The 26,750-nt window shown below is 40.7% G+C and overlaps 2 protein-coding genes across 7 annotated transcripts in view; one reads left to right on the plus strand and one right to left on the minus strand.

Moving 5' to 3' along the window:
• Positions 1-1,989: 1,989 nt before the first annotated feature.
• ERLEC1 (endoplasmic reticulum lectin 1) lies at positions 1,990-26,637 on the minus strand. Of its 3 annotated transcripts, XM_073339176.1 has the most exons (15): positions 26,379-26,466; positions 25,747-25,839; positions 25,242-25,346; positions 20,953-21,033; positions 19,802-19,879; positions 19,556-19,619; positions 17,766-17,794; positions 16,791-17,014; positions 11,570-11,699; positions 10,751-10,912; positions 9,526-9,585; positions 7,005-7,126; positions 6,133-6,210; positions 5,948-6,023; positions 1,990-2,225 (listed from the first exon to the last, which is right to left on the minus strand). In XM_073339176.1, the coding sequence occupies exons 3-15, from the start codon at positions 25,302-25,304 to the stop codon at positions 2,154-2,156; spliced, it is 1,239 nt and encodes a 412-aa protein (XP_073195277.1). In that variant the 5' UTR covers positions 25,305-25,346; positions 25,747-25,839; positions 26,379-26,466; the 3' UTR covers positions 1,990-2,153. The 3 variants fall into 3 exon arrangements, with proteins under 3 accessions (XP_073195277.1, XP_073195275.1, XP_073195276.1); XM_073339174.1 differs by lacking the exon at positions 25,747-25,839 and having other exon boundaries at positions 26,379-26,637; XM_073339175.1 differs by lacking the exons at positions 6,133-6,210; positions 25,747-25,839 and having other exon boundaries at positions 26,379-26,637.
• The window catches only part of ASB3 (ankyrin repeat and SOCS box containing 3), a 128,241-nt gene continuing 128,122 nt past the window's right edge, over positions 26,632-26,750 (plus strand). For 3 of the 4 annotated variants that reach the window (XR_012158276.1, XM_073339169.1, XM_073339172.1), the window contains exon 1: positions 26,632-26,734. The gene's annotated coding sequence lies outside the window, so the exon portion shown is untranslated. The remainder of the gene's footprint in view (positions 26,735-26,750) is intronic. The other variant, XM_073339170.1, reaches the window with a different exon arrangement.

Consider the following 26,750-nt stretch of genomic DNA (forward strand, 5'->3'; position numbering starts at 1 on the left):
TGTAGATTTGGGGGGGAGGGAGAGGAGAACAGTAGATGTGATATCTTGACTTTAGTCAGGCTTTAGATACTGTCTCACAAGACCTTCTCAAAAGCAATCTAGGGAAATCTAGCCTAGCCAAACCTACTGTAAGGTTGGTGAATGACTGTTTGGAAAATCATACTCAGAGTAAGTTATTAAAATAGTTCACAGTCAAAGTGAAGGGCATATCGAGTGGGGTCCTGCAAGAGATCTGTCCTGGGTACTGTTCTAATTAATATAATATAAAGTTTGCAGCTGATACCAAGATGGGAGGGGTTGCAAGTGCTTTAGAGGACAGGATCAGAATGATCTTGACAAACTGGAGACATAGTCTGAAATAAAAGGATGAAGCTCAATAAGGACAAATGCAAAGTACTGTACCTAAGAAGAAATAATCAACTGCACAAACACAAAATTGGAAGTAAGTGGGGGTTGTAGTAGATCTCAAATTAAATGTGTGTCAACAATGTAATACTGTTGCAAAAAAGTGAACATCATTCTGGGATGTATGAGCAGGAGTGTTGTAAGCAAGACACCAGACATAATTCTTCCACTCTACTCAGCATTGATAAGGCCTCAACTGGAATACTGTGTCCAGTTATGGGCACCACACTTTAGGAAGAATGTGGACTAATTGGAGAAAGTCCAGAGGAGAGCAAAAAAATTATTCAGTATCTAGAAAACATGACCTACAAGGAAAGATTGAAAAAATTGGGTTTGTTTAGGCTGGAGTAGAGAAGACTGAGGGGGAACATAAGTCTTTAAGTACGTAAAAGGTTATAAAAAGGAGGGTGATAAATTGTTCTCCCTATCCACTAAGGACAGGGCAAGAAGTAATGGGCCTAAATTGCAACAAGGGAGGTTTAGTTTAGACATTAGCAAAAACGTTCTAAGTGTAAGCGTAGTTAAGCACTGGAACAAATTACCTAGGGAGGTTGTGGAATCTCTGTGATGGGAGGTTTAAGAACAGGTTAGACAAACACTGGTCAGGGATAGCCTACTTAGTCCTGTCTCAGTATATGGGACTAAACCAGATGACCTAATGAAGTTCCTTCCAGTCCTATATTTCTATGAAAGTCAACAGTTCAGTCATAACGTAGTTCTAATACCTAGTTCTAAGTTAGTGGCTTTTGAGTATTTAGCCTATTTCAATTTACTTCTAGAAATTCATAATTCAACATGAAGTTGCCACACACTCACTTAATAATTCAGGTGACCTCCCCCCCAAAAAGGTCTAAATGATGCTTTAGGAATGACAGAACAAATGACGTGGCTGCCATTTTGTATCCTCCAGTAAGAGGGTCGAAAGGTTAGTGCAATGATAATCCTCAAAGTCTCCATACATATCGGAATGATGACCAGGAGAGGAGTATTACCCACAGTTTAAACTCATACAAGCAGAGATTAGAAGACTATGTTCTGTTTAGTGCTTTGTCACAGACTTTCTAGGTCTTCGGATGTCTCAATTGTGGTGGCTCAGTTTCCCCATATGTAAAATAGGGAATAATACTTAACCCACCTCAGCAGAAATGCTGTGCAAGCGGTAGCTGTAAAAGCAGAAACAGATCCTGGAGGGCAGCCAAGGCTGGAAAAATTAATGAAGGCTGGCATAAAAGTTGGAGGAAAAGATAACACGGAAGACGACTATGATAAAAATGCAGTTCAACTGTTAAAAATTGAGGCAACATAGGTGCTAAAGTTGTATTTTGCTTTTTCACATTACAACAGGACAAAACCACTGGTGCTTAGTTATTAGAGGCTGTAGAAACCCTGAGGCAAGAGGCCAGTTTTTAGTCTCTTCTCTTTAAAGATCAGCTGTTGAACTCTTTACTTGGAGTGGGACCTTGCTCGTTTGAGCTTTTTTTTTTTTTATTGAAGTTGATGCTTTACACCTTACAGAGGAAGATGTCCTACAACATCTATGCAGAACTTTCAATACTCAGTTAAAATTAAAGGTGCAAGACAATATTTTAATCTTTAAAAGTTTATCCATCTCTTATATACACACAGATATACACAAAGTGGTTCATGAGTCCATCCATCTAATATATATATATATTTCTGCTGGAAAGGTTGGCTGGCGAGTATCTCTTGGCTTTCTGTGAATCTGATTCACAGACTGGATTATTCTTTTAACTGGGCACTGAAAGGAGCCCATTTTCATCCGCTGTATCCAAGATCTTACAGATGACTGGAGATTCCACCTGAACAAAAACAACGACCCCCCCGCACCAAATGTTAGGTACTTTGAAACACAATATTGTCAAGTGTTTACAAAAGAAAATGCATAAGAAAGTAACTTGGGCATACTGTCTGACTTAAGCATCACTGTTTTTATAACTCTTTGGGACAGTTATTTGTATTTGTGAAATCTGTACGTGCAGTTATTTATTTATAGTAATGAAATCAAAGTAGCTTTACTCTCCCAAAACAAATGCAGATTGACACGATTCGCTTAGCACCAATTATGTTTTCAGTGCAAGAGTTCACAAAAGGAGTCTGCCTTCAAGAACTTAACGTCTGAGATCCATACAAGACAGAACATGCTGAAATCCAGTGGTAGGAATGACTTTTTGAAAGTTACTTACTAACTTGTGAGTGAGTTAAAGATTGGCTAAAGAGAGGGTGATAGCTTGATAGGAGATCTGGTAATAGCAAAATTCTACGTTTCTCCTGAGCATGTAGCATCTGACTCCATATTTGAAACATCTAGAATGCAGAGCATTCCATTCTGGGATCAGAAGGTTCTAAAAAGCTTTAGTACTTTTAGTTCACGGCTCAAGTGGTGATCTATGCAGGTCTGAAAACAGTTACAGGCAACTACCATAACTCACCCTCCTTTCTCTTAAGAAAGACAGGGCAAGTGTGTGAGACATTCTATACCTTGGGGGAGCATCCTATAACCCCCACATTCCTCATTTGTATAGAATTGTTATACAGAATTTATATTGCTTTGCATATAAAGCAGGCCATGTGAAGTATCAGGGGAAAGGTTATGATCTGGTGAAATATGTAGAATATCTAAATATGTGTATCATTAATGCATATGAAGTTATGAGAATGTGTTGTATGGTTGTCACTAAAATATGCTGTGGGTTTGGGAGGCGCCCAGATACTAGCTCTCCAGAGACAATGACAAGGGAGGTAAACAACACCCGGGTGGGTGCTGTTGTACAGACATCACCAGCCATTGTCCAGCAGAGGAGCTACAATTCAATGACTCACCGGCATAAAGCCACACCAGGGGAATTGCTCAACCTTGCCTGGGGACTCAGCAATGCCCACCAGACATGCCTGGACTTGTGGTCTCCAAGCACATGGGACTGAGGGTATAAAACAGAACACAGGGGCCCTATGGTTGGCCTTTCTCCTGACCCAACAAAGACACTCAGAAGAAGATTGAAGACTCCAACAGAGGAAACTGGCCAGGTTTAAGGGACAAATCTGTATATTAAGGACTGCAATATCCAGTGGGGTGAGAAAAACTGCTTAATCTAGATGTTGCCCAGTCTAATTGGGTTGAGAGTTTAGACTGCATGCTTATATTTTCATTTCTTTTGGTAACTAACTCTTTTTGCCTATCCCTTATAATAACTTAAAATCTATCTTTTGTTGTCATTAAATTTGTTTAACTGTTTATCTTTACCAGTGAGTTTGCCTGAAGTGTTTGGTAAGGGTGCTTGCTCAGGTTTACAAAGGCTGGTGTGTATTCATTTTCCATTGATGAAGTGGTGAACCAATTAATAAATTTGCACTGCTCAGCTTGAGCAGCACAAGATGGTATAGTCCTGCGGTACCAGGCTGGGAGCTGAGGGGATTTAGCTGGTGCCTTTCTCTGTGTGATGCATGAGTGGCTGTAGGAACATTCATGCAATCTAGCTGGGCATGGGGCTCTACACACGGTTGTACTGAGTGATAACAGCACCTGGAGTGGTTTGCTGCTTGTCACTAGCAAAGCGTTGTGAGAGACAGCCCAGGCTGGAGCGTTAAGGAGGCACAATGGTCCCACAGTCCCATGCTGCACCCCAAGGGTCCTGTCACAGTGTGAATTAGTGTACTTGCAATTGCTCTCAAAACTAAACTGAATATATAGCTCCAAGGTCGTTTTATCAGGTTGAACTTAAAACTGAAAACCCTAAGAATAACTGATAGTGTCAGCACAGTTCAGACTGATATTACTCAACAGCTCCACTGCTATTAGAACAGTGGTTCCCAAACGATTTATGTCGTGCCCCCACTTACCCATAATGTAATCTGTCCACACACCCCTGGGAGCCGGGACCACAGCTGGGGCTGGGAGCGGGGCCGTGGCCAGGGGCTGAGGACAGGGCCTTGGCTGGGAGCCGGAGGCAGAGCAGGGCTGGGTGGCGCTCCCTCTCTCCTCCTGTGGGGGCTGGCTCGGGCTCCGCTATGCCTGCCGAACATTCCTCAGCACCCCACCCCCAAGGGGCACTCTACTGTATTAGAAGTACTCTGCTTGTTTAGTGGGGTTCACAAAACTAGTGGCTACTGGCTCTCTCTGATCTATATAACACTAAAACACCTGAATATAAATCTAATTAAGACTATGTTACTTCATAGGTTCCTTTTTAAAGATGCTTGGCTGCTTTGCAATTAAAAGCCAGTCACAATTTAATGGATTTAAGAACTCTTGTAGGATTCTGAGTAAATTCACTTTGCACAATTAGAGATGTTTCAGCAACCACAGCATACACAAAAAGAAAAGGAGGACTTGTGGCACCTTAGAGACTAACCAATTTATCTCGAAGGTGCCACAAGTACTCCTTTTCTTTTTGCGAACACAGACTAACACGGCTGTTACTCTGAAACAGCATACACAAATGATTTAAAATTTGAAAAAGTTTTTGTTGATGTGCAACAGGAGGATCACGATCTAGAATTTGGACAAATGTAGGCATGGTCACAATGGATCACGTATTCTGTCCAGATACTATAAGAGGTTATTTCCAGTTCATTAAGAAATTGAGATTTGTTACAATTGCTTAAAAATAGATTATTTTAGAGAAAATTCTAGATGATTGAGTTATTGTAATTTAATTTTCATTTTAAATAATAATTTGAGCACCAACTCTGATGCTCTTGTACTCTGATGTTAGAATTTTTTTCATGAGATAGAATTCAGCTATATAGAGATACACTTAAAATGTCCTAAGGGAGCTAGATCTCCATCTCTAATTTTAGGCTATCTTCCATCATACCAAAGAGTGCACTCATTCAACCAGAATGAGTCTAACTGGTATTTTCAGAAAAACAATATTGAGCCATATTTGTCAGGGGCCTGATCAAATCAAATCAGTTTTTATTTAGAGGCTGGAAGCATGAAAATCCGACTAGCTTAATAATATGCTGAATGCCTCACACAGCAAATGAAAAAGTAACTGAGATGTAGTTTTTTCCAGGCTTAATATGTTTACGATTTAGAACTATTTTTTCTTCTGAATGCATTATTGAAGGTTACCTACAATGTATTAAAATAAGATCAGTTTAAGAGCTCAAGCTATTATGTGCAGACACCACCTTTACAAATACACACATTTTGTTTTCAAATATCTGAAAATCTGGCCCTGTGCTTACCAACTATGACATAAGTTAGGGTTCTATGTTTCACTGCAATGGCTGACTATATCACTAATCCTACAACAGCAACAAGGAACAAAAAGCACAGATTTCCGGAGTGCTTCCAGTAGTAGTGGTGGAGTCATCAACCTATGCAGCAGAAACTCTGGTTTTGTTAAGTAAAAATCTGTTTAGTGTAGCTTTAAATCTCTGGCAGATGCAAGTTAAAAAGGCCATGTCAAAACTGAACATGCATAATTTCTTTAACTGAAGTCTTGCACCTTGAGAAATCCCATTAGCTAGGCAGGGACTGTGGGCTGAGTGAATTCAAGTGTATATATTTACATACCCCGAGAATGTATTGACAGGAGTGAGGCTCCAGCATGTATACTGTTACAGCATGAGGGGAATCAGATTCTTTACACCTAAAAACAGGAATGATTTGAGTAAGTCTTCCAAAAAGCACAGAACTCTAGTAGTGGGTAAAGAGACAAAAACGTATGACTAGATGGTTTAGTTAAGAATGTAACTTACTTCAACTTCACAATCACCTGCCTTGGTTTGTCAGTTAAGTCACAAACATCTCCATTACCATAGAAATGAGATACCACTCTGCCAGAAAGGTTTGAAATTAGACAAGAATTTGAACACTCCGACAACATTATCACCTTAAATGCCAAAAGCAAGCTGTGAGTTGAGTAATCAGACCTTTCAAACACTCCCGCCCCCTCAAATGCAAGAAACTTAAATATACATGAGGAAACAGAAAACGGGAAGAAAACACTGACAAGTTACATTTAATTTGTCTACTTCTATAGAAGCAGATACAACTGTGATTAACAATACTATTCTCCTGCATCACACCCAAGAGGCAGATGTTGAATTATAAATAGCTTCTTTTGTATTTTAAGTGAAATGAGTGTCTTATTCAACATACTCCGATAGTTTAGTGTATTGATTAGACTATAATTTACATGGCCCTGCAGTTTGGACTGTGGGGGTGTGAACTGCAGTGTTCAGTAGCCTGCTGTGCTGTAGCTTCCCTGGGTGGATACCTAGGTTTGTGTTAACACATATCCATAGTTCAAACTGTGGGGTCATGCAGACAAGCCCTTAGCCTACAGCTTTAAGCCTCTCCATTTCCCTTCCTCTGCAGCAATAAATATGAAACCAATTCTAGCACTTAGATGACATGCCCAGAGTGGTTCTGGTGGAAGGGACTTGATTACTTTAATCATTACTGGCTCTAAGCACTCAATACGAGAAATATTAACTTTACAACCAACGTGCTAAGAACCGTTTCTCAGTACCTAAATGGTTTTTGAACAACAATTCAAACAAGTTCATCTTTTCAACGTGTTACCTAAGGTTTATCCAGTCAAAAATCTAATTGACTGTACCCTTACCTAACTGTCTGCATACCATCTTCTCGGAGATAAGCTCTAGCAACATTCTTCTTGGCCCATTCAATGTGTTCTTCTTTGCTCCAGGTACCGACAACTACAGAAGTTTTGCCACTTTCCTTATCCTAAAATAAGACAAAACGATGATAAAAATCTTGTATCATGAGCTTTAATGAGCTTTCTGCAGAGAGATCACTTTAAAGACGAGAAGTATTAGGGAGTCAAATTTTTAATAATCCGAAAATCTTTTATCAGCTAATTGTTGGCTACACCACATTGCTGCTGCAATCAGGAACAGCTATGCAAGCACCATTTACTTACCTACAATATCAGAGGGGTAGCCGTGTTAGTCTGGATCTGTAAAAGCAGCAGAGTTCTGTGGCACCTTACAGACTAACAGACATATTGGAGCACTGCATGCATCTGATGAAGTGGGTATTCACCCATGAAAGCTTATGCACCAATAGGTCTGTTAGTCTATAAGGTGCCACAGGACTCTTTGCCGCTTTTACCTACAATAGCTTACAAGTATGCCTCAACAGCCAGAAGAGTTGTCCTATAGAAAGAGACTTAGTTTTGACCACTTCTGATGTTGATTAATGGCGGCGCCTGCATTTCATTGCATAAACTGAAATTGTGCCAGCTTGACATAAAATTTCTCCCACTGAAGTCAGGAGTTTGGCCTGGTTAAACTACATAGCCTATGGGCTTGTTCTACACAAAGTTTTAGTTTATGGCAAGCTATGTTGAGAATCTACTCCACATTAGCCTGCTGCATGCTAACTGTCCACATGGATCCTGCTGAGATGCATTAACAGTTAGTGAGTTTTGATCTAGGGGCTGGTCTACACTAGAAAATTAGATTGACCTAGCTACATCGCTCAGGGGTATGAAAAATCTGACCTAAGTATCCATGTAGAAAGTGCTAGATTGATGGAAGAATTCTTCTGTTGAGCTAGCTTCTGCCTTTTAAGGAGACTGATTTACCAGAGCAATGGGAGAACCCCATTGTAATAAAGTCTACCCTGAAGTGCTACAGCAACATAGCTGTAGCATTTTAAGTGTAGACATAGCCTAATCTGCTTTGAAACGGGGCTAGATCAAAGTGCACTACTGAACTCTTAATGCACATCAACAGGCTCCATATGGACAGCTAGTGTGCAGCAGGCTAGTGTGGAGCAGAATCACATGTAAGCTTGCCAGAAACTGTTTGTGTACACAAGCCCTAAAAAGTTTTATATATATTAGTATATAGAATGGGGATATGGTGAAAAGAACATTTCCTATGGCTTGTTTGTAAATTAGAGGCTAAATTCCTCTCTTTTGGTCAGATTTACCATACTTACTGCACATTTCTCCTGGACTCTCTCTCCCAAACAACCCATAGCAAATTGTTCAGGTAGAGATTATATATCTTGTACACTGGCCCAAAAATGTATGCTGATACTAGAAAGCATCTTAAAAAGCAGCCATGCACAGCTTGTAAAATTAGTTCTTTTCCTAAAACCCAGACACAGTAGCTGATTTTACAAGATTTAGCAATGCGAGATCAAGCAGGACCCGACAGTGAAACATCTGCTTTGACAAGTGAACTGGGGACAAAAGAGAAAGGAATTCTGCTTGGACTCGCATCATCTCAAAAATATTGTCACTTTCAAAAAAGAGATCTGTACAAACATCTAGGACAAAATGATCCCCTCTGTTTTCATGACTGATGCAGACTCAGCTCAGGGGAAGGGAAGGGACATAAGGGAATAGTGCTCTTCCCTCACCCAGCAGAAGGGCTTCCCTGGGTTAAAAGAGGAAGGAGTCAGTATCAAGTGACATACTACATCCCCTGTGCATGGTGGACATCTGCACGTAAGTTAATGCTCCCTGAAGCAGCATGAAATATCTGCCACCCACACTCTTGTCATTCACAAATTTATTTAAAGCATAAGTGTGGTGTAAACCAAGTTTTATAGAAAAAACACTGAAAATCCTATAAGACGTACCAAAGGAGTCTAATATTTTTGACACTAATAAGGAGGTGGGGAAATAGTAACAACCATCTCAGTTAGGTAGTCAAAATAAGAGAATGTTAAGCCTATAGCTTGATTCCTATAGTCTGTCCTTTCATGTAAATAGATCATGTGACAGGTACAATGGAGGAGTGTATGAGCTTGACATTTCTGGTATTATGACCAGTAATTAAATGGTTAATTTTGGCATTAGAACAGTCATCGTACTTCCAAGTTTGTATACTAAAATGAATTTCAATTTAAGTCTGCAAGACAAAAATACATCAATTGGTACTGCAAAGCCAACCTTTGAATCAGAAGGACTATTTTCACTCATTCTAAGGCACCTGTCACAACATCACTTATATTGACAGTTAAATAGTAAGGAATGGAGCAAAGTCTGCAGAAAGATGCAACCTTCAGTTTCTTTACCAGTGGATTTCTGTTGCCCCAGCTCATGAGCACATTCATAAAAGCAACTGTTAGCCATCTAGTGGCAGAAGATCAACTGTTATTTAACATACCTCATGATACTGATGTACATATTTGCCATAGCAGAATTCATACTTCCACCAACCAACACCCTGGAAAAAGAAATGGGAATAGAGTTCAAATACTGTGAAATACATTCTTTTCTCATCTATCCTATTGTAGCTTCAGAACTGTGTAATATGGAGCATCACTGCTTTATATAGATTATTTGCCACCAACAGCACCATCTACATATGAACCCCTGGAAAGCTGTAAGTACCCAATACAGTGTGTTCCTTCAGTCTTTTTCCTGAATCTTTTGTATTTCCTCCTCTTTCAGACGTAGCAGTAGTCATGGACTCCCTCTCTCTGCTACCTACCCTCCCAATTTTCTTGGCCTTCCTGCCCTCTTTTCCAAAACTGGCTACCCATTATTTCCTATTTTACTGGGGAGAATCAAAAGAGAGAGAGAAAGTTCTCTTTCAGCTTTACACTCCTACCTTTCCTTCCAATCTCTAACATATTTCATTCTCCAAAAGCAGTGTTTAAGACTTCCCTCCTTAATACATTCCACACCCACTTATCTCACCATCCATGCTTTACTACATAAGACTGAACTTCATTTGGACTTAAACTGGAATGCTAAAGAGATCCTTTAGTAAGATTACTGAAGACTCTTGTTCCACTTTCTATAAATATTTCTTTTTTCAATTCTGTTAAAGTAATAATTTAGCAACTAAGAACACCATTACAACATTTACCAAATCAGTACAAAACTATGGCTTTCAGAAGGTGGACAAATTCTTATTAAGTACAGCATTTAATTTTATATTTTGATCCAAGTGGACAAGACAAAAAGACTAAGGTCTGTTCAGAAACCTTTCTGAGGATCAGAGGTGGCATTCTGGCTATCCACTTGAAAGATACGAAATGACTTTTATTGTGGTCTTCAAAGAATATACCTATCATCTTATCAGACACAACATAGTCTTTCAGTTCATCTTACAGAAGCATCACATTTGGTAGAATTACACTACTAGAGTTTCAGACTGGAAATAACAATAACAAAACATTAAGTTAGCTTTTGAATTTAGTGAAGATAAAACCTTCAGGTCAAGCTCTAGTAACTGGAAAATTACTGTGAGAAAAACACTGATGTAAGAAGCAGCAGGTCTGAGTTAACAGAAATTTTTCAGCTATCCAAGTCCACAAAGGAGAATTGAAACGTGAAACAAATATGCATTTAATAAGTGCTATTGTACACAGTTTATTTCTCACCCCATGGAAGCAGTATGAACCACTAAGAAATTCCTTTATGAGTTGGTCATCAGTCAATTTGGAGATGTGTGTTGTTCCAACAGTTAGCAACTGTTGGGATCCAACAGCAACTGGCTTATGGATGGAGGAAAATTTCTCTTCTTTTGTTGAATGTATTTCTTCCTGAAATTAAAATTCAGACATATTTAGAGTCTACATATCAAAGAATATCAGGGTCGGAAGGGACCTCAGGAGGTCATCTAGTCCAACCCCCTGCTCAAAGCAGGACCAACCCCCAATTTTTGCCCGAAATCCCTAACTGGCCCCCTCAAGGATTGAACTCACAACCCTGAGTTAGCAGGCCAATGCTCAGGCCACTGAGCTATCCCTCCCCACAATGTGTTTATATCCTCTACTAAACACATACTAGTTAACGGCGTGTTGAAAAGTATTAGAATAAATATCAAATGAGACAAGCAGCTAATAAATGTGCAAGAACTTAACAGGTCAGCCATTTATTTCACTGCTTTGTGTGTTAAACACTTGCATCTAAGAATAGCTGAAAGAACAGAGGTCAAAAAAGTAATGGGAGATTTGGGGGTTATAGACTAGTAGCCCTAACTTTGACCAAGAGTTTTTTTCTTTTCTTTTTTGTTTTTAATATGACAGCAGCTATTGACAATTCCTACTGGTTTGCCACAGACTACTCGAAAGATCGATATAATCATGCAGAGTGACAATCAGGGATAGAAACAGTTGCTGTAAATTTAAGGTTACAAGTACTGTAATAAGGAAAATTAAAAAGCTATACTTTCCAGTTTAAAATTACAAAACTCCTACCTCCTTAACCCTTCTAAAAGGCATCTTCAGCATTTCTTGCTGTTGCTCCAGCTGTTCCAGATTATGGGGTTTAAGTGGGGATCCTGGCAGAGACTGGCAAAATATGTCATTCACTGGAGAAGCCCTGAACCTGTCCAAACAAGTTATAGATACATCACCTGTTTTCTTGTTACACTTATTCTCACTATACATAAAGGTATGCCAGCACACACACATTTGGTCTCAGTTTAAAAAACTAATGTATTAACACTCCAGGGTTAAACTTTGCATGCAATATGTCAGATCAGGATTTTTTTTTTTTAATTTTTTTAAACTGTTGTTGCTATAAACAGAAATTTCAGTTGTAGGAGTGTAAAGAAAATAAAAGTTCACTGCATCATAATGTTTAACACTCAGGTACCTTAAAACTGCTTTATTAAGAAACCCACCAAGTAATTAGTCAATGCAATCTACCCTGTTTTAGTTCATAACATCTTACTTGCAAAAAGGCAGTTTTTCCATGCACGGTTAATCAACTTTAATGCTGAAAAAACAAGCACTCAAAAATCAGGAAATTCCATAAATTAAGATTATATGCTCAGCCTTAACTCAGCATTCTTATACACAACGTGTCATTATTTTCAGCAAATACAAATGAATGCAAACTGGACTCTTACACAACCTTTCATATAGTACACAGACTATACGTGTTACTCATTTAAATTTGTCACTGAATATTTCATTAATTACTTTGGCATTATTAAATTATAAATTAGCTTGTAAACTGAACCTTCACATGGCCAACACACAGACATATCACAAACACATTTTAATAAAGAGTTCACACTGTACTCTAGTTAAACCTACGAGAATTACATAGATCACTAATCTTGTTCATAATGTTCTAGGGCACTTATCTTCAACAACACAATCTTCACACAAAGTAGCAGTGTAAATTCCTTGATGGAAATCCATGTGGGAGTGGCTACTTGGGACCCTGCTTAAAAATGAAACTATAAAAACCCCTGAGCAATGCTAGTCTAAAAGGCATTGGAATATCGACAACTACAAGAGGTAGTTTCAGAAGTCACAATATCACCACTCTTTCCTTATTTCATACAAATTAAGGCTTCTTCAAAGCATCTGGAAAGCCTGAATGAAAATTCAGACGTACTAAATATAAGTGGAAATATTTTTACAATACTACTGAATAATAGTATGTTAGTGATCGATGCATTTGCAAAAAATATCAAATTATTGTTTCTTACAATTTTGCATTACTTTATACTCATCTGTTTTGTATATATACTTCTAGCAATTTCATAGATTTAGAGGTGCTTTTGAAAAAGGAAACTAGTTTTCTGGACAATCATCAGAGTTTGTTATACAATAATATTGTTCACTGTACAGAAAGATGTGTAACAAATTTCAGTTTGTAGTTAAGATAACTAAAGTTGCTTCCTGATTAATAAGTGACTATGTTCTAGATTAAGTAAACTCCATGCCCGAAGGCTGAAGAGTTTGAGTATGGTGCTACTAGATCAACTAGAACCATCAAGCAATTAAATGCAATTATATATTTCTTTTCACCTTTCCCTCCCATCTGTCAGGCACGCTCTACCCCACCTCCTGAAACACATTCACATGCTTAGGGATAAGGACAGATTGTGCCAACAATAAGAATTATGTATATTAAATTATATTTAGAACTAAAAAGAGTGCTCTTACTCCCCAACTTCACTTGCACTACTAAGCAGTAAAGATATGAGAATGTTTAGGGAGAGAAAGGATTCATGGCTGAAGTACTGTCCTGAACCACTTTGGGAGCAATGCGAAGTCCACTACAGGAAAGAAAAATGTATTTTTAATACTCCCACCTGTAGGTTGTTCTGAGCAAGGATTGAGCAGTATTTTGGGTGTGCTACTCATGCCTTTGCTAGTTAATAGCATGACTGAATTGGGAGAATGTGTGTTTTGTTTTAGATGCATTTTCAAGACATCCAATATTCTCACTCATGGCCAAGAAGCCCTCCTCGCCTAGCTGGTAGTAAAGGTTTTGGGGCTGAACATAAATGATGGGAGAGAGGAAACAGAAATGGGAGTTAGTGGGATTAAAAAACAAAACCAAAAATTAACAAGCAATTTTCTAGCCCGCTTTTCTTTCTTCTGGACAGTTTTAATATTCTCATGTAATATTTGAAGTATTTCTAATTTGTCACTTGAATGGAGGCAGGTGAGGTGGGCAGAGCTAATCCTTAAATAAAGTTTGAAAATTCTTAAGAGTGAATCAAGATCAGAAGAATTATAGCAATGAAAGTAGAGCAATCTATACATTCACTGGTCAGCCACTGAGATAATTGTACTCTGTACAATCATTAAGTATATCCTTCCCCCTCAGAACATGTCAGCTATTAGCAGCTAGATAAGGGATTTGCATATTAGAACTGCAGAAATTATGCAATTATGCCACCTACCCCCAGCAAGAATGTACGCATTTGCATCAGAGACAAAATTAGTTATACACCAGCAGCTGAACAGTACTGCTGTTTGATGGGGTAGTACAATACACTGACATTAAACTATTTGACAGATGTAGGACTAGATGTGGATTTACCACTAGTCCCAAGTAAGCTTTGTTAGATAGTTCTGCTGCATCAGGAGCAGATCAGGGGCCAATTTATGACCAATTCACAGTTCCTGGTTCTAATCTTACTCTAGGCAGGGCTGGAGGAAGGGGAGAAATAGTCTGCACTAGCCCTTCATCTGGCACAAATTACTTCCACAACAGCTCACAGCTGTGTTAGCTGGTGTACTGGGAGGTGAAGTCAAGCCACAACCCACTCCTCACCTTTGCCTGCTCACCTTTACAGGATGGGGGTAGGGGGGGGAGTAGACGCCTTACGAGGCTGTTCTCCCCACTGTACAGTAATCTGCAGCAATGAATGTAGCTGATGCACAGGAGCAAGGTACCTTATGTTCCCTTTCTCCCCGGAACAGGTGCACGGGGCAAGCCACAAATTTTGCTCATATGAAGAAGCTACATTGTAAAGCATCCTCCTCAAAAACAGAATAAATGTTAAGTATTCAATCTTATTTCTTCTATTTCCTGACTGTGGAGTGATTAATTTCTCAGTCTTAATGATTCATGGACAATTTTTTCCCTTAATTAATCTTGAAAATACTAAGTTAAGGTAAGAAAATCTGAGTTATCCATCACACAGTGCTTCTAACTTCCTTGATCTTGGGCTATCTGGCTCAATAGCTTATGAATGCAGCCATTATTAATTGAGGTCTGGTACTCTAATTGGAATTACTTTATTAATGTATGCTATAATACACTTGCACACACTGGCAATTTCTGCTAGAGATTGGAATAACCTATTAACTCCACGTCACTTTAGCTAAAGGCTGCTGCTGAGCTAAACTCTGAGTGCAGTGAACATTAAATTTGCCTGCTAAAGCAGGCAAAAAGGGTACTGCCTGTGAGCCAAACTTCAGACTTTCAACACTCAACTACTGAACATTTTCTTCAAGCCAGGTCCAGTCTGAAATTTCTAACTTCATCCCTTTCTGAGTTAGTTGAGAGTAAAGTTTCTTTAAATTTGAGCATTTTCTATATTTGAGTATTACAGAAGTGGGTGAACCAATTTTATTCAGCCTCTTCAAGAAAAAAAATCCCAAATTCACCTTTAGATAGAGACCCAGTCTGGAAAAATTTCAATCTTCAACGAACTGGAGGAAGTTAAGAACAAACGAAGAGGCCTGGGTGGGTTTAAAATAAGAGCTGGGATTCAAACTAAGCTATAGCAGTGCTTCTCTTGCATAGAAAGTCAAATGCTCCATTTAAATTAGAAAATTGGTTGGTAAATAATGATTTGACAGTGTTACTACTTATTCACGGTATTCTGCAACTATGTTTGCATCGTGCATGACGGATGTTCTTACATCAGAGAGTACTTTTATTTCAATCTAGATATTCTAAAATAGGTTACAAATTACCATCTGTCTCTCTACACATCTCAGAACATGTTGCTATTAAAATGGAAATAGGTTGTTCAAAAACGTGATCAGTTCATCCATTATTTAACCATACTTGCAGAGACCTGAGATCAGGATTCTGTTTTCCCAGCACAGATTGTTGACATAACACATCCCTAAAAAATATCTTACTTGTGTTTTACAGTCTCTCAACCGTCAGCTCTTGGAGGGTGAACACAGAATCCTAAACTCAGGTCTTGACAAAGAGGTGAAGGTGGAAGCAATGAATATTTGTTTTTAAAGTTTAAGCTATGATTAAATCTACACACACTGATAAGAGATCTTAACACTTTTTAATAAAGCTTTTAGATCATGTGAATAGGATTAAAGTCTGCAAATACCTAACGTCAGTGCAATAGAATGAAGTCCCAGTTCTAAAGCTGCCCTCTCTGTCAGGTGTACATAGGGTGGTGACCAGACAGCAAATGTGAAAAATCGGGACAGGGTGTGTGTGTGTGTGTGGGGGTAATAAAAGCCTATATAAGAAAAAGACCCAAAAATAGGGACTGTCCCTATAAAATTGGGACATCTGGTCACCCTAGGTGTACATAAAGTACACATGTGCAAAAGATGGGACATGATTTCTAAAGTTAAGTGAACAAAAGCCAACTGAACATGGAAGCAGTAACCTAAGTCCCCTCGTGTATACACAAATAGGTGACCTGCACATGTACATATGGTATTTTGCAGTACTGTCAACCAAAAGCATTCAAATATCGTAAGTGAGGCACCAAAAAGTCATGATCAGCAAATAATAAATCTTTCTTTGTTTTGCTGAGTGTGAAGAAAGTGGGGGTTTTTTTTTTGAGAGAGAGAACTAATGTTGGACTCTTTTTCCTTGCCTTCTGAACCCTCAGGCTGCAGTCACTTCACATTTCTAAACCACATTGCAACCATAATGGCTGGAAACTTAAAAAACACCAAACCCTGAGGCTCTCACGATGTCTTAACTCCAATAGTTGGAGCTTTAAGAAATACTCCAAATATTGTGATGCTCAATAAAAACTGCAAGAGTTGGCAATGAAGTATTTGCAAGCACGTTAAGCATATGCAAGGGTAAAAGAAAGTGTGTCCAGTTTTGCACAAGGAACCACAACTGGCCATAATTTTTGCACATACAAAAGACAGCGGACTAAAAATTTGGCCCCATATGTGCAAAAGGATCACTAGAGCCAAAATGTTAGCTGAAATTTGGAAACTGTACCTATATTTAGGATGGTTACATAACAGAGGTGTCAATATGACCACTTCATATTCACATGTAGTAACTTCTGCTACTGATAGGATCTCATGTTTAGCTTCAGGATGACAGATATACATCACTGTACTTGATCTGGGCAGGTTGTGTCTCAAAATACAAGGTGTACCATTTCCCATTCCTACAGGATAGTATGGGGTCATCTGCCCTTCTATGTTCTTTGTAGGAATCTGGGTGAAAGAAAAAAGGTTAATTAGAAAATGTAGTAGAGCTGTTTCACTTCTCTGTAATGGCAACACTACAGCTCATTAGACTCCAGGTTTCAATAATGTTTTAATCATATTTTCATTTAGGGATTTTCCCCCCTCCTTTTGCCAAGAGGTAGAGTTTGGTTGTTAGTGGCCAGGAACTTCACAGGTAGAAGAAAGTAGAGAGTTAAGAATCTTAATGTATAATCAGGCAAAACCAATGAGTGAATGGGTAAAGGTTAGGAGCAATAAGGGTTAATAAGATAATGTAAAAGCCCAGGCAGCCTTCAGCAATAGATGGATAGAACTGGGGTAGGGAGTCCTTGGATAAGCAGAGAAATAAGTGCTACCCACTTCGTAATGCAAGAGTTCATAGGTTCTCACATACCATGGATCTGTCTTAAATTTAAGATCTGTGGTGTTACTAAGGGTTTGTTTGTTTTTTTTAAATAAAACTTAGCACTTCAACAAGAATGTGGAAAGTGATTCTTTAAAAAAATAAATTAACGGTCACCCTAGCCTTAACGTCCAGTGTCTTGGGACTGGACAGGGCAAGAAACTCATTGGTGGAAGAGAACAAGTAAGCTTCTCCAAAACTGGACCAGTGATCAAAAAGGGAAAAGAGCTTATTTTCTACTCACGCCTGGATTAGTGAACTGAACATTTAATCATATCTACATTTAAGTTGCCTTCATTGTTGATGGCAAAAGTGAAAGCAACATTTTACACTTGCCTCTTTCAGATTTTCCTTTTCGTCTTGATCTACAGAATAATATAAGAATGAGAGAAGTGTAAAGGTCTTTAAAATATATATAAAATAATAAAGATATAAATTTATATACAAAGTTATGCTAGGTAAGAGATTCAGGTTTAGAAATAAAGGCATTTCCTCTCAGCACACCAGCCCTGATGTACCATACTGACATTTTCATGTGAGACTAAGCAAAGTTTCCTTACACAATTATAATTTGCTTAATACTGGCTTTCACTGAAATATGCTTGTATATTAGAATAATGTTGTCAAATATTACATGGCAAATGTTTGTCCTAAAGTACTATAAAACTTATAATTTAATGTGTCAAATCTTCCCTTAATCTTAAATTTTTACTTATGTTGATAGGTCTGTCACTTAGGATTTTTTTCTTTTTAAATGGATTAACTTAAATAATATTGGTTCAAAGATTTTTTGTATACTTTGTATTTCACAGCACTTTGTGTACAATCAGTTTGTCTACTCAGTCTCACCTGTCTGTAGAAGTAGGGGCAAGAAGAAAATGCAGTTGTAAAATGAAGACACTGGTAAGGGGACTGGAGCAAGCAGAGTAAATTCTTTTAAAATGATTAGTTTCAAAGTTAGTGTCCCGTTAAACAAAAAATGTCTCTTATGTTTGGAAACTCAAGACAAGCCAGGTTCTGCGCTGTGGTAAGGTCACTTTATGCTAGAACAGTGCCAAGTGACCTTACTGATGCCCTAAAGGAGCAACTGACCACTTCCTTCATAATGAAGGAATTCTTTTTGCTGGCACAGCAGACTACGCTTACATCTCCTGCCTCTCCCCACTCTCTGTGCTTAGGGAGCATGCTGGAAGCAGGGCTAGAGTGTACTGCATGCCAATGATCACTTGTTTATTTTCCCCCAGTTGGGCGCTACAAGTTGGTACAGGTCTCAACAGCTTTACGGTTCTCTAACCAGTGCCAGAGACGGATCAGCATAATTGCTAGTGAGATAAGAAAGGAGACTTCAGGCCACCGTGACATCCCTCCCTTGAGCTGCACCAAGCTTGCTTTAGCACACCTGGGGACTGACACCACAATGTTTTGGGATTCTTTCGTACCCTACTCAAGACTATGCTGGCACCAATTATGTTAATGCACAAGTATAAGGTGAGCCAAGGAATTTCAACTCCATATGAAGTACAGAAAAAAATAATATTGTCACCTAATGGAAAAGGACAGAATAACTCAAAAAAGGATGTTAACATTTCTAAGGTCCCAATCCACCTCCAGAGATGATGCACTTTTACCATTGTGCACTAAATTTTAGCCAAAATCTGCAAGGTACTGTACATATAAGACAGTCTCTGCCCTGAATTACTTAGAATTTTAAACACAAAAAAACAGTCAAAAACTGGGTTAACAGGCTACAGCATACAAGAGGAGGGATTAGGACAAAGACTGGCACACAGCTTCATTTTTAATATTTTGTATATATGTTCTATCCCCAACTGCCCTTCTACCAAGCCATAATTAGCTGGCAGATTAGTTGGCACCCAGTAGGTGGTCTGACTGAACTAATAGGATGGGGGGGGGGGGTGAGGTGCCAAGAGGAAATTACCACAAAACAATGGAGTTATGAAAAGTAGCATTCCACTGTGTTCTATTTCTCTCTTCCATTGGAAAGCACATTGGACATTTTTCCATAAATAAATTCTAGCATATTTTTGTGAAAACAACAAATAATACCAGAATGTATACATCATCAGCATTAGCAAAAACCCCACAAACAAAAAACAGAGACAAACCTGGGTCTGATAATGGACTCTTTATCAGCATGTTCCCAAGGTAGTACTCTTGGATGTTTATTTTCTAGAACCAAAAACAAATACAATTATAGTTTTGTTTGTTAAAGCTAACTTTCTCCACATAAGCTTCAACTGTGCTTTCTGTTCATTCCTGTCAGAATTAATTTGTGGTAACTTCAGCATCAAAGTGTCAGTTTTAAATTGTTCTATTTTTTGTTTGGGTCTCATAAGCTTCTACAAACATACCTGGCCAGTTTCTTTCTCTTCATGGTATTGACGAATATATTTTCCATGGCAGACTTCATAAGTCCAGTAAGATTCAATCTAAAAAAATATTCATGTTTTACTCAGCAACATGAGTCTGGCAATCAACATTTTCCAAAACTTTAGGACTTAATTTGGACAGATAAGTAGCAAAATCAACCCCCTGTCAGTAGGATGATGGAACCCTCAAGTAGCAAAAAACTGCAGTGAGTTTTCCCAGCATTCCAGGGATATTAACTGTGTTCCAAATATGCATAATGGGTGAAATTACTGTGGTTTTTTTGCTGATGTAGTGTATCATTTTTTATGCAGATGAGAGCCAAATACATCCCCACCAACCCAGAGCCAGATTGTGAGGCCGCAGCACAGACCTGCTGTGGCCACTACTATGGACTATACGTTGAATTATTAGTTGCAGCCCACTCCCCTTCCCATACCACTTGTGTGGAGGTGTTGGGCCACTGGGTCTGAACAATAATGGATATGGAATGTACTCTCCCTGGTCCATCCTCAGTGCTAGCTTGCCGGGGACAAGTATTAGTTAACCTCCACACGGGGGTCCAAGGGGTTGTCCCTCCCCTGCTTTGTGGCCACTCAGCCCAGGACAAATGCAGAGATAAGGTAGTATGGAGGGACTTTGGTACTTGGATGAATTTCATCCTGTGAAAGAATTCTGGGTACCTAAGGCTTTGATGGTGAGTGAATCTGGTCTAATCACACTTGTCAGGGTTCACTGGCCACTCTTAAAAACGTAGCAACTTTTTTTCACGTAGTAAAGTTATGTTTGAGAGGCAAACTTCGGGGGTCTGTGGAGGCTTTTAGCCTGGTCATACATTCAAGACAGGCCTTGTAACCACAACTGTCCTGTATTATGGTTTGCATACTGGAAGTATGATGACAAATTGTTTGTATAATCACCTTCTCTACAATTATTTAAGTACTTTGAATGCAATTTTTTCAGCAATACTATTAAATATTAACACTAATGAAGTTTATAAAACATGCCTGCTTTCACTGCTAAATGGAATTGCATACATATTTTAATGTTTATTGTAGTCAACTGTAAATAGGTTGAAATGTAGATGGTTTATTCTGGTAATTTGCAAATTAGAGTGAAAACAGAAAGAACATACTCTATATGAACAACTACTTTGTTTGAAAAGAGGTTCCAACAATTCTCCTGGACTAGGCCCTTTGTAATCCTTTTCTTCTTCCTAGAACAACAAAGTTTCACACTTTTAGCTATATATGCAATATTAAAATTAAATGTACAATAGTCAGATCGTTCATTTGAATAAGGAAAACAATCACTTCCAAAGATTAAGATACAGAATCTCTGTCTCCAATAACATGCTGTGTGGTGATTAAAAGAAACTTTAAATTTTAGTTATTAGGAAGGGACACTGAAGAAAAGTATAAGAGTCATAAATAAATCCGTCGAACCAAACAAATCCAGGAATTACAGATTTGGAACTGCAGAAATATGGCTTTTTTGTATTTTTAGAAGTACTAGAGTTCAACCTGCTGATGACAAAATAAGATACAAGCATTCAAATTGAGGTGTGAATAATTTCTATAGCACTGAAAACATTTCACACCTGTTTCTTAATTCAATATTTGTGTTGCAAATGTACATTTAAAAGGTAGCTGTCACCAGTTTTTCACAGAACAAAAATCTGAATCTAATTTAAAAAAAATGCAGAAGATTCAGTGAAAAATGATTAGTGATGTGTGCCACTAACACACGCACACATACATTAAAGAGATTTCCATTGTGCTGTCTGTTAGAACTAGCAAATACTTCTACAATAGTAGTATCTAAATAAAGAAGTCTGACAAAGAAGAGGTACATGGTGCAGAGGAGAGCAGAAGTGTCAGCAGCACTTATAATGGACATCATATTGCAAATTCAAAGGTTGTGGACAATTAAGGCAATATTCTCTAATGCAAAGTTCTAGGTCTGAGAGACTCCAACCTGACCTGGTTTTCAACCTTTTTTCAAGTCACCTCTTTCTTTCTTTCTTTGCAATGGATTTGTAGATGGAGACTCCTATAGCTCCTCCCTGCATACCACATTCTAGCATAGTTGTGGCCTTCTCCCCATTCTCTCTCTCATGGTCTTTTCTGTCTCTTTTTGTCATATTTTCCCTTTTCTATTTTATTGTTGTTCTCTCCTTTTTTGCTTCCCTTCTCCACATACCTGAATGCTACATGGTGCTCTGACTCACCTGATAGAGCCATGGGGTTGGGTAGCAGAATCTTGTGAGTGAGCCAAGAGCCACAGAAGAGAAGCTAAACTTTTACACATAAGCTGATCCCACAGCTGGCTGCACAGGCACAAGCAGACACCTACTATTTTACATGAAGTAGCTGCAGAAGGATAAGTTCAACAGGAAGTGAGGTGGATATAAAGTTATGTAGCTTGCCTGTCTCCACTGCTTCTTCTCCTCTATCTGCCCCCTCCTGGCCTACTCTTGTGCTACTGCCTCTCCTGTGAAGAAACCACATCCCCTCTCTCGGGGGAGGGGAGAACCTTCCCAAAGTTACTTTTATGGGAGAAGATGAGATATTCTGAAAACTGGCAGTACAGTGCTTTGCTCCTACCCAGTCATCCATCACTGCCCAGGGAAAAACCCAGTAATGGAGTAGCCGTAGTATTAGTTAGAACCTCTGTGGCTATGACCAGTGGTTAAAGCAGTGGTCCCCAAATTGTGGGGTGCACACCCGAATGTTTGGGGGGCACGCAGCAGGGCCTGGACGACCCCCCACAGGGGGCAGGAGGGAGCAGCAATCAGCCCTGCTCTATCTCCAGCCCAGCTCCAATCCCAATTGCAGCTCCACTCCAACCCTAGCCCAGCTCCACTTGCAGCCACAGCTCCACTCCGCCCCCAGGCCAGCTCTGCCCTCATTCCTTCTCTGCCCCCATGCCAGCTCCGCTTCTAGCCCACCTCCTCCCCCATCCCAACTGCTGCCCCTAGCTCTGCCTTAAGCCCAAGCTCCTCTGCTGAGGAAGCCTTGGCTGTGCAGTAATGAAGGGAGGGCACAGACAGATTCCATTACTGATAAGGCAGGGGGGCACGACAGGAAAAGTTTGGGCACTATTGGGTTAAAGCAAGGGGGAAGTACAGCTTCCCGCTACTGTCCTTAGCTGATATAAATGTCTTTCTTCCACACTTTCCTGCTCCTCCATGACTCTTGTTCCAAGAGTGCCTCTTCCTATTTCAATCTGCTTTAAATACCACTTATACCTAAGGCTACACTTATGTCACGGAGGTCATGGAAGTCACGGAATCCATGATTTCCAGAGACCTCTGTGACATTTTCTGCTTCAGTCCCTGGACTGGAGCTGGCAGCCAGTGGGGCCCTGGCAGGGTTCCAGCAACAGCCTCTTCAGTGTCCCCCTGCAGATTTCCAGGGACAAGAGACAGCCTCCTCAGGGTTCCAGTGACTGGGGACAGCCTCGCAGGGGAAGGGAGGGGGAAAGAACCCTGCAGCTCCCAGCTCCCATGGTGGCACGGGAAACCATGGAGCCGCAGGAGTAAGTCAGACAGGTCATGGCTTTCATGAATTTTTGTTTATTGCCCGTGATCTGTTTACTAAAAACAACCATGACAAAAATCTTAGCCTTACTTAAACCCAATGTTATTAGTTACCCAAACAAGAGGTGATGCTAGTGGACAGCACATCTCTCCACCAACATTGGCTATTGCAAGCACATGAAACCGGTCTTTCTACTCTCTACCTTGGCGTCTCATACTATAACATCCCAAGTTAAAGTCACTAAATAGTTTGGGCCTAGAATTTCTAAAAGATCGCCTAAAGCTTCAGGATGAAGACCTTGCTTAACAGCTTCACTCCTCAGGCACAACAGAACTTTTTATCGTAAGGATAAGCTAATCTGTGCAGAACACAAAGGTTTTCCAAGTTTTCTTGCTCCAAGACTGTGAAATGAACTCCTGGAACTACGGACCATCACCAGCTTCACCACTGCAGGTTCCATTGCAAATGCAAGGTGCATTTTGACCTGCCTTCTCCAATACAAATACAGAGCTGTGTGTACAATAAAAAACAAATAAATGCCCTAACACAGTGGTTCTCAAACTTTTGTAGTGGTGACTCCTTTCATACAGCAAGCCTCTGAGTGTGACCCCCCCCTATAAATTAAAAACACTTTTTTTTATATTTAACACTATTATAAATGCTGGAAGCAAAGTGGGGTTTGCAGTGGAGGCTGACAGCTCGTGACCCCCTAGGTCATAACATGCAACCCTGAGTGGCCCCGACCTCCCAAGTTTGAGAACCCCTGCCCTATCAAAACAAAACATTACATTGCACATGCAATTGTTCCAGTGTGGAGAGGATGAAAGAGAGACAGAATGTTAGTCACACTTCTTAATGCACTAGTGCAGGGGTGGGCAAACTATGGCCCGCGGGCCACATCCGGCCCACCAGCCATTTTAATTCGGCCCTCGAGCTCGTGCTGGGGAGTGGGGTCAGAGGCTGTTCCATGCGGCTCCCGGAAGCACAGGCATGTCCGCCCTCTGGCTGCTACACATGGGGCAGCCAGGGATATCCACTCCGCATGCTGTCCCCGCCCTGTCCCTGCAGCTCACATTGTCCGGGAACCTTGGCCAGTGGTAGCTGTAGGGGCGGAGCCTGTGGAGGCGGCAGCGCGCAGCAGAGCTGCCTGGCCGTGCCTCTGCCTAGGAGCTGGAGAGGGAACATGCCGCTGCATCCGGGAGCCACTTGAGGTAAGCGCCGCCCGGAGCCTGCACCCCTGAGACACCCCCCTGGGCCCCAACACTTTGCTCCAGCCTTGATCCCTCCCCCCATGCTCCAAACCCCTTGGTCCCAGCCTGGAGCCCCCCCAAACCGCTCATCCTCAGCCCCATCCCAGAGCCTGCACCCCCAGCTGGAACCCTCATGCAGCCCCCTCCCCCGCCTGGAGCCCCCTCCTGCACCCTGCACTCCTTATTTCTGGCCCCACCCTGAAATCTGCATGCCCAGCCCAGAGCCTGTACCTCCTCCCACAGCAACGCCAATTTTGTGAGCATTCATACAATTTCTATACCCAGATGGGGCCCTCAGGCCAAAAGTTTGCCCACCCCTGCAGGAGTGGAAGGTGCTCAGATATTCGCGATGAAGATGGTATAAGAATCTGTGGCTCTGGAATTAAGGCACATAACTGAGACTAGCCAACCCACCAATCATTTCCCCTAATTAAGGACGTCAGGACTGGTTCACACCAAACCCACTAAAAACAGAACTACCATATTGTCTATAATGAACACGTTTAATTATAGAACTGCCATACTGTGAAACATTTTGCAGAGAAATTTTGTTTTAAAAAGGAAGAAAACTATTTAATATTACAGATGTGTCACTAACAATCTATAATTGCAACAACTTGATTTAAGCTTACCTCATCTCCGTTTGCTATCAGTGGAAGTATACATTTATATTTTTCTTTATCTACAGTTGTCATAATGATGTAATTATCTTCTTTGTACAAAACACCAGTTGTTGGCTAAAAGTAAAACAAAAACAAATCCCATGAAGATGGATTTTTTTTGAAAATGCTATAAAAACTCAAATATATTCCTAGCCCTAGGTACAAAGCAGTTTATTAAAGGAGTTCCCTGTATCTTATCAGGTCCTAGAGATGTCAGCAGACTGCTTTTTACCATTTGCAGTGACAGTTTGTCTTCTGATCTTTGTCTTAACCTTTTTTTGCTCCTCTGCCTTTGTCTAAACTCTCCCTACCCCCATGTTCCTCTACCCCAGTTTTTCTTTCATCCTATTTACTCATTCCCTCTCCTTTCCCCTGTTCCATAAAAATAAGAGAACTTGTAAGATATAACTTCCAAATGAATAGGGTGATGATGGGCTATGCTGTACCTCTTTCCTCTAACCTTTCCTTGTTTTACCTAGACTGTAAAATCTTCAAGGCAGATGCAGCGTCTTCCTTTGCTTGAACAGAGTTTAATACAATGGGCCCCAACCCCACTTCCAAACGAAGTCTGTAATAAAACAACAGGAGCGTAGAGTAGATTACCATACTTTTCCTTTCTTTTAAAGGCACATCCGAATCCCAGACTGCTTCTAACACTGAAAAAGGTACGGCATGTTGGGGTCCCATCTTTGTATCTCAATGACTGTCACTGCAAATATACTCAGTTTACAAAGGAAGATGATTTTCCCAACTACGACCATGCACATTCAGCCTGGGATTTCTCTCGAGCTGGTGCAATCCCCTCCTGAAGGTTCCTCACACCGAATGCCGTGCACAGCCATGGTCACGATACGCAATGCATAATCCAGCGCCGTCTCCCACAGCACGGACAAAGGCATCGGAGTTAACGAAATAAACCCGGGTCCTTGTCAGACAGTAAGACTTTAACTAAAGATGCACGAGCAGATTTGTGGATTTAAAATATTTGTCTAGTCACTCTTCTGACCATAACCACACGGCGCGACTCCCCCGCCCGCCGGGGCTCCCACCGACCGAATGCCCCCCGGGGTCTTCCCCGCCCGCCGGCCCGGGCGCTCCCGCACTGACCAGGCTGAAGTCGGTGCCGGGCCAGTTCACCCTGAAGGGGATGTCGTCGCTGAGCTGCGGGAGGGCTCGGCCGCCGCCGCCCCCGGCCCCCGCCAGGACCCCGCCCAGCAGCGCCAGCAGCGCCGCCGGTCCCAGCCGGCACCGCCTCATCCCGCCCGGCGGGGGGCTGTGGGGACCGATCGGGAGAGAGCCTGCAGCCACCCAGGCACAACCGCGAGCAACCACCGGCCACGTCTGCTTCCGGTGGAGTGCCTAACGCCATTTCCGGGGCGGGCCGAGTGCACATCAACATCCGGGTCACGGAGATCGCCCGAGCCGCTGGCCCGCTTCCGGAGTGAGGCCACCAGTCGGACTCGGTAAGAGGCGTCGGGG

The sequence above is a fragment of the Lepidochelys kempii genome, chromosome 3 (assembly GCF_965140265.1).
Source record: "Lepidochelys kempii isolate rLepKem1 chromosome 3, rLepKem1.hap2, whole genome shotgun sequence".
NCBI lineage: Eukaryota > Metazoa > Chordata > Testudines > Cheloniidae > Lepidochelys > Lepidochelys kempii.